Here is a 17,508-nt window from a genome sequence, read left to right as displayed (position 1 = left end):
TTACCCCTCATTGGCTAACTGATCAAGCATAGGAGGTCAGGCACAGAACAGGCAGCATTCATGCCAGGGGACTAAGTTTTATCTCCTTAGTGGCTCCTGGTCTGGAGGTCTTTCACTCAGCCTAAGTCACAGGGGGGTTACAGCTTCCTGAGACCAGGCAGGGTGGTCCCCAACACAACCTGAGTGTCCATCAGTAAATGAGTGGATCAAAAAACTATGGTACATTTACACGATGGAATACTATGCAGCAGAAAGAAAGAAGGAGCTTCTACCCTTCACCACAGCATGGATGGAACTATAGAGCATCATGCTAAGTGAAATAAGACAGGCACTGAAAGAAAAATACCATATGATCTCACCTATAATCAATAAAATAAACAAACAAACAAAATATAACCAAAGACACTGAAATAAAGAACAAACTGACAGTAACTGGGGGACGGGGTGGGGGGCAAGTGATAACAGGGGAAAGAAAGGGAAGGGTTGTCAAGGAACATGTATAAAGGACCCATGGACAAAGCCAAATGGAAGAAGGATTGAGGGTGGGATGTGGGGGTGGTGGGAGAAAGTGGAGGCAGGAAAATGGAGACAACTGTACTTGGACAAGAATAAAAAAATGCAAAAAAAAAAAAAGAAGAAGGAAAGAAAAGAAAGAAGGATATTGCTACTGTCTCCCAGTCTCTGTGGTAGGGTAGGAGCTCAACTTCAAAAAAAAAAATAATAATAACTGTTACAAACACCTCTGACCAGTGGCTCTTAGCAGTTTTTAACCTTTTAAATAATATAGTCTGTGTCTTATGAAAGCAGTAAGTAGAAAGGAGCATCTCTGATATTTGGCCAAGCATTCTTCTAAAACATACATCCATTTTCAACTACCAGAAACCAGTTAACTCGGAATTTTAATGGTTCTGCCTGGCCTTTCTCTCCCTTACCTCCTGCTCTCTCAAATTCTAAGCGTTTGGCCTCTGCCCCAGTATTCACAGAAGCAGTTCTCACAGACCTAAAAGGTTTAATCCTCCTAAGTGGGCATAAACCACAAAGCTTTTTATTTTCCCTGGGGAGCAGAAAAAGATCTCAGACCTTCAGCTCAATTTTCTAAATAACCTAAATGTCTACTGACAAAAGAATAGATACATAAAATATGGCATATCTATGTACTTGTTACATAGTTGTGAAAATGAGTGAAGTAGAGTTACAAGTATTGACTTAAGTAAATCTCAGAATCACTGTGTTTGAGGAAAGAAAAGGCATGTTGCAAAAAGTAGCCCACGGTGCTGACAACACTTCAGATAGAAGCATGCAAAACAGTATTCTTGTATAATGAATTATTCACTTAGAATAAAATATGAAGACATTCTTTGGAGTGACAGGTACAAAAAAAAAGTGATGCTGGTTATCTCAGAGATAGGAGGAGGTGATCAGGGAAAAGTCCTCCACATATTTTATGTGACATGTACCTGGATTTTAATTAGGTGATTTGATTTTCTGCTCCTCCCAACATGTTTAGAATAACTCATGATAAGAGGAAAATGAAACAGAATTTCGATTTCTCTTTTCTGGAGGTGAGAATAAGGGTGCAGAGAAGAGATATCAGTGCTGTTATGTTCCTTGTTCATATTGCACCCTGTTTCACTCATTGTTTTTTAAACCATAACTAGCTAGAATGGGTCAGATTACCCTTCACCAACAAACCCCAAACTGTTCCTGGTGTGACTAAAGTTCAATTTCACTCTTGCACAGCAGCTGGCTTCCTTGTGGGGGCCTCATTAGCAACACAAGTTTGCAAAATAACCATGACGAACAAAGAGAGCGGAAATAATCACAGAAGGGACCTTCAGTTTTTCCACGCATGGCCATCCCTCACTTCAACAGGACTGGTCTTAGCCAGAATTACCCTTCCCCCCAAAATGCAGACCCTGAGTCAAGTGCATGCCTATAAGTCATTATTTTGTAAAGTAATCCTAGAAACAGTAGGAGACCGGGAAGCATACCCCAGGGAGGCAGGGAAAGGCAATTCTGGTGTTTGTAAGCAAGCCGATTGTCTCTGTAAGGTTCAGTTATGCTGGGAAGTCCCAGTGGAGCCATATAAAATATATCTCAGAATTGCCCCTCTGAGAGATTAAGGGGAAAAAGTGTTTATCCAGCAGCCTCATCAGCCAAGAATTGACCCGTGGTAATAACTCTCACATAACAGAAGGTATATTATGTATGTGTTTTGAATCGAAGTTTGTTTCTTGGCTAGATGCTTTGAGTAAATTTTTTCATTTAAATGACTATTATTAAATTCAGTGTGTTATTGTATTAATCGAGGTTAGGTAGTAAAGCTTGCATGTCAATGTTTACCTATAACGGAAGCTCATGCTCTTCTTACTGTTCTAAGAGATTGCTTACTCCACCAGGAGAAAGCCCTCTACCTTCTCTACCGATGTTATCTGATGCTCTGGGCTGACCCGGTCAGTGGGAAACACTCTGCTGTTGGAGTCAGGTTCTGTATCCTGACATCAAGGAATCTCGTGTACCGCTGGTACTCTTTGAGTGAGGCTTCCTTATTTGTAAATTTATAATTTACAAATTATAAATTTGTGTCTGCCTACCAGTACACAAATTTCTATCCAGAGCAAATGAATAAGTGTAGGAAAGTGAGTATAAACTGGAAAGCAATATTGAAGTATATGATATTGTAGGTGGTATCAGTATTCATCTCTATCTGTTCGTATTGCCAGAGACTTTTTTTTTCTAAGAGCTATAAATTTACACCAAATTTTCTTTGTGGGAATGCAACAGAATCCCAGACATATGAAGTAAAATGACAAAGATACATATAAATAGATAAAGAAATAGCCAGTGTTTGTATTGCACTATATTCTTTTATATTTAACTGGACTCATTTTTCAGAGTGTAACCTCAGATAGAATTCACAAGGCAGTAACTTAAATAAAGTAGAAAAAGAAGAAATAAGTTATCAATTATCATTGATTATTATATATTAACCTATTTAAAATCTCCACATCTGAAATGAAAATCAGAAGTGAACTTCCTAATAGCCATAGATTCCAACTTTTAAAGAAACTAGGTTAGAAAACAGAACCAGAGACTTGGAAATAAGGAAAAACTGACAGTGCCCAGAGGAGAGAGGGCTGGGGGTTAATGGGGGAAAGAAAGGGGAAGGACAAGCCAAGGAACACAGACAGAGCACCCACGGGCACGGACCACGGGGAGAGGGGCTGACCGTGGGAGTGGGGGGGATGGGGCAGGGGTGAGCAATGGGCAAAAAGGTAGAACAACTACAACAGAACAATAAATTAAAAATAAGAAACTAGGTTAGAAATAGAATGAGAATGAAAATTTCTGTTACCAGAAAACAACTTTTCTGGTTCTTGTTCTCCCCAAACAAATTAGAGTATAGGTATGGCCTAAAGCCAAGTTCATTAGATCTCTTTCTATCTAGGTCACATTTTCTAGTATTCCTAGTGGTTTCACTGAACTGGGTAGCAACTGGATAGCAATCCAATCAATTCAATGCAGTCAAAATGATGTCTGGATAGTAGTAATTAAACTCTGAGATATCAAGAATGAGAAAAATGTGAAAACAACTTGTTATATAATAGAGAATTTAAAAAATTGAAATTAAGCCATATCAAACTGTCAAGAGGTTTTCATGGTGCTTGTCCAGTGTATAGTGAAAAAAATAGTAAATATGAAAACAACAAAAATAGCACTCATAATTCAGGTAAAAATAAGTCAATAAAAGCCTACTCTGAGATGGTCCAAACACAACATGTAGTAGAACAAAGACTACAAAAAAGCTTTTATTAATATGGGAAAAGATTTAAAGAATATGTCTGAAGAATTCAAAGCAAACATGTTCTTAATGTGTACACAGAATCTCAGCTACAAAATGAAATCATGAAAAATAGAAATTCTGAAACTGAAATTCAAGTAGAAATTCTAAAACTGAAAAATGCTGAATTCATGAATGACATTAGAGACTAGAGAGTAATGACTTCACATGAAAGAACAGCAGTTATCCGAACTGAACAACAGAGAGAACAGAGGTCAAAGAAACAGAATAGAACCTCAGAGACATTCAGGATCACCTGAAACAGTCGAATACATTGTTGGCAGCATGAGTAATTCTAGCCCCAAAAAGAAGAGAAGGAGAATGGCGCAGAAAGGCCCTTCAAAAACAACAGCTGAACATTTTACAAATCTGGTGAAAAACACTGACTTATAGGTTCAAGTTCCATGAACCCTTATCAAGACAGATATAAAAGGAACAACACTATACCCAGAGGATGATTACTGAAAACCAAAGGTAAGGAGATAATCTGGGAGGAAAGTCGGAGAAACAAGACACACCACATACAGAATAGCAACACGACATTGCAAGAGTTTCTAAGCAGCCTCGGCAGGAAGAGAGGAACATTACAGGAAACAAACTCAAGGCCGACCAGCTTTCATTTTTGATTTTACCTAGACTTCCCCTTGGTTAGGAAAGAACCAAAGTTTCTCTTGAAGCCAATGACAAGATAGACAAAGACGAGGGAGACCACTTCATATCATTTTTTATGGGCAAAACAATTCCTGTAAAATTCCAGAGCTTAAATATTTCATAATTCTTTACAAATCTATTTCTGTAATAAATTTCTGAATTGCGGCAGCTGCGGCTGTAAGGGAGCGTCAGATTTGACTTGGTCTTTTCACCTGTTTTTCCCCTCATCTGATGTACCAGAGCAGTCATTACAACGACTTCTCACTTAGGTCAGTTATGACTTTATCTTTCCAGTGTCAGAATAAATGGAAGCAATCAACATTTGAAAGATTAAGGAAGCAATCAACATTTGAAAGATTAAAGATTAAATCAGACTGTCCAATGTATTCAGCTGCAGGTTAGCATGTGAGTGACATTTTCAGTTACAAAAAAGATCAATTCAGCCAAGAGAAGGCATTTGGCAGCTAGTGTAGACATTTCTCAAGAGGACACCTAAAAGATGTTGCAATTCTTGCTACATGTAGTTTATCATTAAACAAAAGTGGTAGATGTTGTTGCAAAAGCAGAGATAAAGTTATAATTTTTAAAAAAATTGAAAAGACAGTCTGGACTTAAACTCTTCAGCAAAATCACAGGAAACAATTAGCTGCATGTTTGAATGAACTGATCATCAGATGATGACTGAAATTTCAACTGTTAAATAAAAACCTACAAAAGTACGTATGTTATATTATCTTAAATAAAAACTACAATTAAGTTAACAGTTATTCTCTGAGTCCTGGGCTTCTCAGAAAATTAAAGTCTGATATTTGTTGAGAGTTCTTTGCTTCTAAATAATTAACAAATATTTTAGTCCTACTATAAATTAACTTGCAAAGTAAACTATAAGTTTAGCAAAAGGAAAAGTCTGGAAGATTTGTAATAGGCAGAAGTTATTCTTTGAATAGCAAAGCTATCTCCCCATTATTTCCTCTAGCATGATCTCCTTCACCAGATGGGGTTCCTAGGATCTTACAGAGATTGCTTTGCTTTGCTTAGTTACCCTTTTCCAACTAAACAAACTATTTTCTGAACTTCACACCCAGGTATTTAAGATAGATGGAGGATCTGACTAAAAATGTAACTGCCTATGTAGTTAATCCTTGGTTACTAAATTCATAATACAATTCTAGATCATTTATATGTGAAGTGTCCACACCTCATTAATTTCAATGATCTTCTCCGATACAAATTTGGAGAGCCAGTGAAGTGCTAGTAACTGGAATAAGACTAATGGATCACATCGATGCATGTTACCATGTGCTTGATGTTATGGTAAATCTGCACATGTTTATCCTAAAACTCACAACAATCTTGTGACAAAGGTACTAAGCATTATCACCACTTTGCATGTGACAGAAACGAGACTTAGAAAATAATTTCCCAAAGTTACACAACCAATAAGAGCTGAATAAGGATTTGATTCTAGAGCCTGTGTACCCAACCCCTATCAGACCCTGTTCCCTAAAAAGAGGGCCCCTCCAGGACCAGGAGCTGACCTGATTCCAACGAATGATTGCAATTTACCTGTGCCTCTCAGGGCACGTCACAGGATCTGTCTGGGGCTTTGTTCTCTCTCCCATAAAGTGGAGATACTGAATTCCACATTCTACACAACCACAGTGAGGGCTCAGGTTACAGTACCCCAAGATAAACAAGTTGTATGTTATTAATAGAAAATACTTAATTAGCTGTAGAAGTCTAAAATTCACCATTAACTTTTGTAATTTGGGGCAAGTCATTCAATCTCTCCAGTTATTACTTGCCTTGCTTCAAGAGTTAAAATAAAAATGTGTCAGCCTCAAAAAGTGTAAAAAGCACAAAAAATACTAACCCTTCAATACCAACCCATCACCTTCAATAAATTTTATAGTATTAAATTATGGGTTTGGACAATTGTGATAAACTGGCTTCACACTCTTTTTTCCTCATTACTTAAAACACCTAGTTTGCAATATTTTAAGGCAATCCACATTTGTAGTAGTTCTAAACAGAGAGGGAGGGAAGAAAGGAGGGATGGAGAGAGGGAGAGGAAGAGAGAGATAGCCTCCAAGTTTCCATTTACACATGAGAAGGGCAGGGAATGTCCAAACAGACACGCCACTCGAAGAGGGGGGAGGAATGTACCCACCAATACACTAAACAAATTTTTGCCAAAAGCAGCAGTGGTAAATAAACTATGTGTACACTGATTCTTTTGCAGTTTGACAAAGTTAATGATTAAAATCTCCTCCATTTGTCCCATTTTTCCCAGGGTGTCTATTTACCTTGATTGATATCATTTTATCTCTGAGGGCCAAGGATGACTGCCCTCACTTCTGTCTAGAGATTAATGATTGATTAGCTCAGTGTCTGGAATCTTAGCAAAAGGGACGTGGTTGCTGTCTGCTGCCACTTTCCTGGCCAACCTGCAGGACACAGGGGTGCTGCGGGACTTGCCAGCAGGAAAATGAGGAGGGTCCTGGTTCTCCTGTTCGCTGTGGCGTTGGTGCAGGCTCTCGAGAGAGGTAAGACTCCCAGGGGTGGTACCATTCTCACTAAGTCTAATTTTCCGCCACTGCTTGAAAAAATTATACAAAAGGTGAAAATCAGAATAATTGGTGACTACATTGGGGAGAGAAGAGTCAAAGAGGGTTAATCTGAGCTGAAATGTGGCATGGAGCTTTCAGATGGAATAGTCAGAAATCAAGAAAATCTCATGAAAGAAAGAAAAATTGTATAGTTTGTCGATTATCCTTCCCTGCTTTTTTTCATAACCAAGTCCCGGGAAGAATGTCTTGAAATTAGAACTTTTTTAATTGTTAGAAGATAATGCAAATGGAGGCTGTGATCCATCACTGAGCATTGTTTTCAGATCCTCAATACTTGTTGCCGCCGAGAGCACAATGTGCTGTCTCCATGATGCATGAGGGCAACTGAGATTTGAGTCTCTTACAAGCACCTCTACATGTCATATTTGAAAATGCATTGTAGTTTCTAAAAGATCCTGCCTAGAAGAATTTAATAGCTATGAGTATGATTATGAAAAGATATCTGAGCTATAAATGTTTATTAAGATTATTCTTCAACCTGGCTGGCGTAGCTCAGTGGATTGAGCGTGGGCTGTGAACCAAAGTGTCGCAGGTTCGATTCCCAGTCAGAGCACATTCCTGGGTTGCAGGCCATGGCCCCCAGCAACCGCACATTGATGTTTCTCTCTCTCTCTTTCTCCCTCCCTTCCCTCTCTAAAAATAAATAAATAAAATCTTTAAAAACAAAGATTATTCTTCAAATAGTGTCTTCATCTTTTAGCAACATTTAAAAATCTTTTTAAATGCTACAAGCTGAAATTATGTGCAGAATGCAACTTTGTGGAAAGTTCTCAAGCTGAAATTTTGTAATCAGTTTCAATTTTCTTTTCTGGATGATGCTTCAATGCTTCCAAGGGAAACTGCATCCATCCTGCTTCGCAAAATTAATTTTCATTTAGTGCTGTCAGTCTTACCCAAGTCATGTATTAATATTCATATGAATACGGTATTTGGCCTGTGGAATGTGTGTAGCCTAGGAATTATGGGCATTAAATGTGACAGGAATAACGTTGCTCCTAACTTATCCTTTTTACATTCCCTTATCCTTGATCTTACATTTAGCATTCAAATTATTTAAAATTTTCTCTCACTCACCAATAGATCCTTAAGTAAGCTACAGGTCTTTATGTAAGTCTACAAAGTCTAACATATTTTGGGGTATAAGTAAGTAAAATAAATTGGGTCCTTTATGAGACCTATGAATAGGCCAAGACCCAAGAAACCCTGGAAGCTTAATCTTTTGCCCAGGGGTTTCCCTGGAGTAGATCTGAACCTGAAAAATCCTACTGAACCAAGTTTCAATCAGGGTGTTCAAAATACCAGAAGGTCCAGTAATGGCTAGGTCCTGGAATTATATGTGGACATTAGAATGTGGGACTTGAGTTACCATTTTGGACTGCTGACTCACTAAGTGTAAGTGCCTTCACCTCAATGAGTCACACTATCCCTCTGAAGATAACAGAGGACCCTGCAACCTCTCTTTCGACATCCTTCAGCATTCTCTGTCTCTGGTGAAATGGACACTAAAAACCATAAGGTAGCTAGCTTGGAGGTCTAAAGTTCACAACAAACTTCAAGTTATGCAGGTGTCATGGGTCTGATAATATTCCCTGGGCATATAAAATACATTTGTAAGAACTAAGTGTTCAATATGGGGAATAGTGGTCCTAATCCGTCAGTCCTTTATTCTGTAACAGCTGAGGAGGACCCAAATACTAAGTCAGTGATATGCCTGGAAACTGGATGTGTGCCCTCTTGGCTGGAAATTACAAAGTGTATGGGTTAAAGGAGTTGAGAGAACCTTGGATGATGGAGGGTTGGTTAGAGCTGCAGTTCTCTCTAGAGAGCCAACTGACCACCCATGGCATTTGTCCGAAACATCTCTTCTAAAGTGTATTTTGCTCAAGTCTCAACCAGGAAAAAAGTTTCTGTGGCCAAACACATTTAAGAAATAAGCCATATATTACTACTTCATGGTTGGTTCATAATCAATGCCTGTTTTCCTAAAGGTTCTGAGAAGTCCTGCCTGGAGAAACTGTGCTTAACCCAGAGTTTCCCAGAAATATTGGTTTCCCCCTAAATTGCCTATATCCTGTGGAAATATTCTTTGGACAACCTCTGTCTAAAACAGACACTGCTGTAGCTCAGTGTGAACATCAGCTCCAGTCAGGCCAGTCCTCTCCTGTCAAGCAGCATTGGGGGTCCAGTTCACAAACCACTCAGTGCACCTGGGGAGAGAGGACTTACCAAATATGCCAAATCTGGATGGTGTCGTAAGAAAACACCCACTTCTCCCCTTGAAAGATGAAAAAGGTAATATTATCTATCCCTTAAAAGACAAAAAGGATAGTGTATGTTGATTGCCTCCACATGGCTTTTTCCCCCAGGACTGCGATGAATCTACCACTAGCCAGTGATGTATCTTCCCCTCCTCCCCAGAAAGAAGCAACAATGGCCCCTGCTACAGCTATGAAATTAGCAAAGAAATAATGCTGATGGGAGATAAATCATTATAGTTTACAAGAGCTGTTGGCAAGAACAGGGTATTTATTATGAACATTTTCATATTTGCTTTAAGCACTTCATTCTTAGCATACATATTTTTGCTAAACATGATACCACACAGCAAGAAAGTCTCCTTTGGGTTCCTGGGTAAGCTATATTTTTTCCTTTTTCCATGTGCCCATCAGAACACCCCTGGACAGTGTGCATTATCCCAATCTTCAAGCCACGACTGAATCACCCCTTTCTCTTTTCTACAAGTTGTCACTTGGAAAATAAGTACTTAGTTTGATTCAGGAACATAGCTGTGCAGAATGCCAGAAAGAAGTAATTTAGAATAAATACATATCCTCTCTATTTTCCCAAATACCTTTATAAACTTTCCGAAAAACCTACACAATAGTTATTGAAGAGGTGACATAGAATGTGAGCACTACACGACAAAAGGAAGACAGCCATGCAAAGATCTAAATGTGAGTTTCAAGCAAAGGAACTCAGGTTCAAAAGTCCTGAGCTAGGATCAAGCATGGCCTGATCCAAGTCACAAAGAAGCCAGAGTAAGAGCATAAAAGAGGTTTAGCCAAGGTGGGAAAGGACAAAGAGCTGAAGCCAGAAAAGTAGTTAACTTCACCATCAAAGGCAACATTAACCTCCCTGGAAATCAGTAGCAAAGTCACACTTCTCTTCTCTGAGGTGCAATGCCAGGTATGCACTCACCATTGTGTGTGTGGAATAGGGAGAAGTGTGCACACAATTTAAAAGGCCACAGAATTAATCTCTATAGGAAGAAGGTGAACAAATTCTTAGAAAGAATTGATACCCTCTCCCCCATTATCACTTAAATTCTTTATTTTGCCCACTGCCGTCCTTCCCCTCCTCTCTCCAATTTTCCCCCATTCACCCTGCTCCAGCCACACTGGCCTCCACACTATCGCACACTGTGTGCTCTGCCCTGCAGAGATCTGAACTAGTTCCTCGCTCCCCTTAGACCACTGATCCCTGGATATCCACACGGCTCCCTTCCTTACCTCCTTCAGGAGTCTAGTCCAAGTTCATGTATTGAGAAGACTTCCTTGACTAATCAATCTATCTCAAACAGCACCTACAACTCCACATTTTCCGCTCTCCCCTTACCATGCTTTATTTATCTGTTTTAGCACTCATCATCTCACCGTATCACCAGCTGTTCATTTGTTCATCGTAACAAATTAAAATTTATAATTTTGGAAGAACCAGAATTTTATGCTAATCAGTTGGGTTTACAAAGACAATGTTATCATTGTGTTGCAGCCTTTATTTGAGATACCTCAAATAAAATATTTCACTAAAGATTAAGAGAAACAACCCGTCACTAACACAAATGCAGCGGCAACTGAGTGAAGTTCATGCTGCCTACTATGAACCATCCAGAACTGGTCCAAACATCGGTTCATTGCTATCCCATAAAACTGGCTCTGCCTCTTAACTTCCCTTTTTTCCCTGACACCATCATATCTGAATCATTATGTTCAATCCTGTGGAGACTTCTTGAATTTTTAAATTAATTTTTTTGTTTTCCACATCCAATCATTTCCACATTCTTATAAATTTCAGCCTTGGAAAGGATACCAGCTTCTACAAAGCATTCTACCATGGAAGCCTCCTCAGTATCCTTCTTTTCTCTCCCCTTTACCTCTTGCATATCCCTGGATCCCCAGGCCTGCACACACCACCTCTCAAACCTGTTTCCATTCACATTTCCATGCACTGTCCTCTTTCAGGCCCTTCTTCCCCTTTACTTGGCTATTGTAATGGCTTCTTAACCTAGTCCCCACCCACCTCCCATCCCTTGCCCAACCAATTCATATTGTTAAAATATAATTAAAAACTTCACATGATGGATAAATGGAGCTCATAAATGAATTGACTACATTTTTAAGAATCAGGATTACTATTGTGAGATTAATGAAATGATAGGGTTCCACATGTACAGCTGGCTGGTCGGATTCCAGGGATCAAGCTGTCTGATACAAACCCACAATTCAAAGTCACGTGATGGTTGGTGTAACCTCTGGCCTAAATATTAATAAGTGTGTGGTAGGCAGAATGAGGGCCCTGCAAAAATGCCCACATCTTAATGCCCAGAATCTGTGAATAGGTTAGGTTACATTGCAAAAGCGCTTATGGTTATAGATGGAATGACAGTTGTTAATAAACTGACCTTAAAGTAGAAAAATAATCAGGATTATCTGTGTGGGACCAATGTAATCACAAGGGTTCTGAAGGTGAAAGGAAAACAGAAAAGAGGGTCAGTTGGAGAAAGAAGTACCCGTGAAAAAAGGCACAGAGAAATGCAAAGTTGTTGGCTTAGAAGTTGGAAGAAAGGGGCCGGGAACCAGGAAGTGTGGGCCACCTCTAGAAGCTGGAGAAGCCAAGGAACACGATTCTCCCCAGAGCCTTCAGAAGGAGCGCAGCCCAGATGACACACTGATTTTAACCAATTGAGACCTATGTCTGACTATCCAATAGAACCATAAGTTACTAAAATCTGTGTTGTTTAAGCTGCTTACTTGTGGTTGCTCATTACAGAAGCAACAGAAATGTAATACAGTATATTTCTAGGTCCTGTGACTGACAGGGACTTCCTGAAGGACAGGAGCATTGAGTCAAGGCATCTCAGTTGATAGACTACCATTTTATTGGCCAGATCCAGGGATAGTTGGCCAGGAGATGATCAGGGACATATTCACTACTTTCCCTGCTTCCTGGAAGTTTTCCATTTTTTCTTCTCTCCCAAATTCCTCTGGACTGAAATGATCTAGCTCACCACCAGAGAGGAGGACTGAATGAAATGACATATCCATATCATGAGGATATATAAAATCTGATACTATATTATCACTGAATTTTACTATAAGAGTTGCTAATATTTATTGTTTACCACAAATTAGGCAGACGTATACTAAGCATTTTATACAGACTAACACATTTCATAGAACAGAGTTATGCAGGTACTACTTAAATCCAAGATGACCCTTACTTGATACAGCTATGAGTTGGTATTTCCCTATATGAATGAATTTCAACACATGACCCATTACCTTAAAAAATAAGTGAAACTTCAACTACCAAGTCTTTCTGAGATTAAGTCCCATACTCCAATTTCTTTACTGGACTCCTCATTACTCTCTAGACATGACTTGGAATATTCCAACCTCAGGTACATCTTCAGGTTGTCTGTCCAACTTAAAATTTCTCTCATAATTTATTTACCACTGTTGAAATCCTGCCATCATCCATGGTCCACTTCAAGTAATAATCCCTTTCATGTAAACCCTCTTCCATTCTAAGATTTCATAGTGCTTTGTTTCAACCTCTTCTATGACAAGGATGGCTCTTGGTGTTTTATACTTATCTCTACTCTCAAGCTTCCTTTCCTTACGTGTCAATGGCTTTAGAGCTTTCCTTTGCATGGTAGCTTGTTTCTGTTATTTGATCAACAGATTTGTCTCATGCACATGTATGACTACAATCACAAACCAACTTGATTTAGCTAATTATAACCGGCCAATATTTGCTGTTTACTGTGGAGGGGGCAGGCACTGTTCTAAGCATTTCACATATTAACCAATTTAATCCTCACAACAATCCTATGAGGTACGATGGTCTCTGTTTTATGAATAAGACCAAGGAGGAACAGAGAGGATAACCACCTTGCCCCTGGTCTCACTATCAGCAGGGATTCAAATCCAGGTGGCCTGGATCCAGGATCTCATTCCTAAGTCACAATAAATTATAGCCTCCTGTGGGTGTGTTTTCTTTGGCCCTCATAGTTTGGGCCAGGAAATTGTCTTTGAGGTTTAACTTCACTTGTAGGCATTTTAAAATCTAAAGATTTCACACAAAATTCCAGATTTCTAGCTTCTCCAGAGAAAATGTGGCTTTAATCAAACTTTCACATGACAACAAGGATCTAGAGCTGCCCCTTCTGATGAGAACCATGGAAACAATGCTGGGCATTTTCTTTTCTACACTTGGAGCAAATGTTAAGGCACACAGTTCCTAGATTGTAAGGGCATTTGAGTTTTCCATCCTTGGTGTCTTGGATAGTGTCCAATAATGAGTCTTCAACTTCTCACAGAATTGAGTAATTAGAAAATTGTATTTCATTAAGGAAAAAGAAAAATTTGTTAGTACTTCAGCATAATTAAAAACTACAGAATTGTTTTGGCCTTGGAAAAAGTTTATACAAATACCTTTATTAATAGAAGAGAATGACCACTAACATTTAAAAAGGAGGTTTCCTTTTATAAAATAAGGCCATTTATGGTAACCTGTTGGACTTAAAAATGCAGTAAATGGCTCAAGAGATCTTCTTGACAAAAACCATGTATGATAATGGAGACAGATAGTAATATATATATATAAAATATAGCCTTGCTGTTGGCTTAGCTGTAGAAATGGAAATCATGCAGTTTTGATAGCCACTGAGATGTATACATTTATAGAAAATCATCTGTCTCTAGTGCTGTCTGAATTATTTTAATCAAGAGACAGAGCACATAACTAGTCAATGAAGCAGAATCTTCACTATTTCCTGTTTATATCAGCTCAAATATGTACATTATGGAAATATGACTTTGTGATTCCTTATTGAATAATACTTTGTTCCGATTTCATAATAAATGCTTAATGAATTGCCTTGTGAAAACTCACGTGTGTCCAGAATTGTGCCAGGTACACAGGACCTAAAGAAATGATCTTTGCACTGAAGGAATCCTTATAGAAAATAACACAATTCTGCTTAAAAGAAACAATTTGTACTGGCCTTCTTTGTAAGCTCTATTAGCAAATGCCTAGTGAGTATTACTCAGTATATGTCCCTGTCTGTACAAAGACCAAAGCACTGGACTGAGACTTCAGCCAACCTGCTCACCTTTCTATTTACAAAGTTCCATGCAAGATTTTTTTTTAAAAAAGGGAATATGAAGAGGAAAAATGAACATTTCCAGGAGTGGTAATTATAAATTAAGACTTCAGAAGGGCAGGAATAACAAAGAATCCTTCAATACCATAAACAGAATAATACTAAATTCTAATAGAGTAATTCTCAAACTCGTAAAATAACATATGCTCAAAATGTTAATATTGTTTGATTGTTTGGATGTTAATACAATTTTTCACAGAAACAAATTATACAGAGATGAAGTTCTTAAAGTGACACACAAAAATGTGTAGTGAATATTGAAAGGGAACTATAATAACTACAAGTCTCACAGGATTTTCGTGATTGAGATACTATATAAAATATCTGGAAGAGCACCTGCCTAACTGTTGGCACTCAAATGTGAACCATTTATCATATTGTTTACTTTTATATTGCTTTGAACACTAAGCCCTGCAATGCATCCTAAGTTTCCAAGTCAGACACAGGGGATATTACCTTCGCCCATCACAGAAATGGAGAGGGAAAACTGCTCCCTTAGTTTCACTGCTGCAAAAGCATTTGTAGATGACAAAATGCCCCACCTGTGAGGGGAACGGGAGGTGGAATGAGATACACGGAGGAAGATGGCCTCCTTTGGGACTTTGGGGAGTGTATCATCTATATAGGCTACTCTCCATGATGAATCACGCATTAGTTTTTGGTTATTTTTTCCCTTTCTTTTAGATTTGAGTGACTGTCAGGCCATTATTGCAACTGTAGTTTCTGAGCAACTGACCTGTTTACCCTATATCTCTGGCTATTTTTAAATTGTCAAGATCTGGAAAAAAGCCCCATTTGTTCCACTGATGGCCTACTAAGAGGTACATTTAATATCTTCTAGATTAATCTATAGATGCTATATAGGTCCCTAGATTTAATATTAAAAGAATTAATTTTTTCCCATAAATTCAAACTCAGAAAATTGCACACTTGTCTAACTAAAAACATCAATATAAATATAAAAGCCAAATTAATGTTTCATATAATGATTAAAAACATCAGTGGAGATGACCAAAAGAAAAAGCCTGAAAATGGAATAAATGTTGATTTGATTGCTACTTCTTCATCGACAATATTTCTAGTGATATCTTTATAATTGGTGCCTTTACCTCCAATAACCAGGTCAGCTTCTTAAACCAGCACAGCAATATTCAATTTCTCAAATAAAATCATTATTCTGAAATCACCAATATCTAGTCTGTTTGAATAGCACTGCAAACCAGATTCTTAAAGAAGACTTTTTTAAGCAAAAACAAATATACTGATCTTTTCTGACACAAAGGAACTTGTCAGTATAGAATAGAAATAAAAATGCCAAAGAAATAAAATAGCAAAAATATAAAATGCCCAACTGAGCTCTAAAACCCTATGATTCTTCAGAACACAACTGGAAAACTTAAGACAATTTCTTGCTTTCTATATAAGGATATATTCAATATTTTTCAGTGTTTTTCAGGGTCCATCAATTGCTCCTGGTATACAAACAGCTTTTCTAGGGGACCAAGTTGGTCTTACAGAAAGATAACAATAGTTAAAGCATTAAAAGTACCTTTTTAAAGTAAAGTTTGTACCAAGACAGTGAGTATCTTATTGTCTATCTCCAATAGACTGAAAATTCCATGAGGGCAGAGATGTGTCTATTTTGCTCTCCATTTGAATATTCAGTACTGAACCCAATGCCCAGCACAGAGTAAGTCTTTTAGACACCTCTGTTGCATGCTGTGAGTGAATATTGTCAGCTGTGTCAAAAGAGGTAAGTTATATGGAGCACTAAAGATTTGTGAGTAAATCAAATTTCTTCTCAAAAACCCAGAATTAGACATGACTTACCAGAATGTTTCACAGTACATATAGAAATGAGACATGCAATTGCAAAAAGCAAAAATTCTGTAAATGGAATTTGTAAACATTTAGTGCTCAGAGGTCACTGTCTGGAAAAGATTTCGCCAGTGTCACTAAGATCATGCTAATATTTACTGGGGCCATGTCAAAGTCCAGTGCACCGTCTTTGTTACCACATGGCACATTAAAGAATAGCATATGTCATTTACAATTCAGTCAAGATAGAATTTAAGTATATGAATGAAAGAAAGCTCAACAGGAGCAAAAAAAATCTATTATGCAGTACCACACAGAATGAGTAATCACTTTGTAATAATCACACTGTAACTGAAACTTGGTATTTGTTTTGCTTTTTTTTTTTGAAGATAAGAAAATGATTAACATATTGCCTAGATTTATATGCTGTATATGTTCTCTTTGGGTAAACGAATAAATGAAAATTTTAAAATCAGAAATATGTCTTGAGTAGACCACCTGAAAGATACATGGTGCAAAGCTGCAGGTCTGTTTTGTAGGAGTAGTTTGACCCTTTCGTATTTAAATTCTGAATTTTCTCAGGACCTCCCTTCTGGGCTTCCTCCTTGCTTCTGTCATGCCTAAAGCTTAATAGTCCAGTAAAAATGGCTTCAGAACAATTTTAAGTCTTATATCATCAATCTAGGTTTTTATTTTTCTCTAATAAATCTGCATTCTAGCTAAAGCACTACATAACCTGTGGATTCTAACGTACTTCCATGCAAACACAAGTGGTTGATTTAATTAAAGCTACTTAATGAGGGGTGATCTGTGGTGGTCATTTACACCATGTTCACATGTACTCACACATTCCTGTGATGTGCTGAACAAAAACTACTTTTTTGCTGAAGTGAGAAATCTAAGCCTGAAAGGCTAGAAACTAATTATTTCTCAAAATATTCATCAGGTTGCCCCCATTTGAACATAGGCTCTCATTTGAATGTTACTGAGAAGTCATGATAAGAAATGTTACCAAAAATTATCACTGCAGTTTTACAGGGAGATTTTATTAAACAAAGTTAGCTCTTATGCATTCAAAAGAGAAAGACATTCTTATTAGAACTATTTTTTTTGTAAACATA

At 37.9% G+C, this 17,508-nt stretch overlaps 1 protein-coding gene and 1 long non-coding RNA gene across 2 annotated transcripts in view; both read left to right on the top strand.

Moving 5' to 3' along the window:
• The first annotated feature begins 6,851 nt into the window (after window positions 1-6,851).
• The window catches only part of GC (GC vitamin D binding protein), a 37,454-nt gene continuing 26,797 nt past the window's right edge, over window positions 6,852-17,508 (top strand). The window contains exon 1 of the mRNA XM_036021856.1: window positions 6,852-7,038. Coding sequence (XP_035877749.1) covers window positions 6,981-7,038 — 58 coding nt within the window. The 5' untranslated portion in view covers window positions 6,852-6,980. The remainder of the gene's footprint in view (window positions 7,039-17,508) is intronic.
• LOC118499725 lies at window positions 8,924-15,452 on the top strand. Its single transcript, XR_004902244.1, has 3 exons — window positions 8,924-8,933; window positions 12,632-12,637; window positions 13,562-15,452. It is a non-coding gene; the product is annotated as an uncharacterized LOC118499725 (long non-coding RNA).

This window comes from Phyllostomus discolor, chromosome 1 (genome assembly GCF_004126475.2).
Source record: "Phyllostomus discolor isolate MPI-MPIP mPhyDis1 chromosome 1, mPhyDis1.pri.v3, whole genome shotgun sequence".
NCBI lineage: Eukaryota > Metazoa > Chordata > Mammalia > Chiroptera > Phyllostomidae > Phyllostomus > Phyllostomus discolor.
The sequence above is the reverse complement of the archived record's forward strand: the minus strand, read 5'-3'. Positions and strand labels throughout refer to the sequence as shown.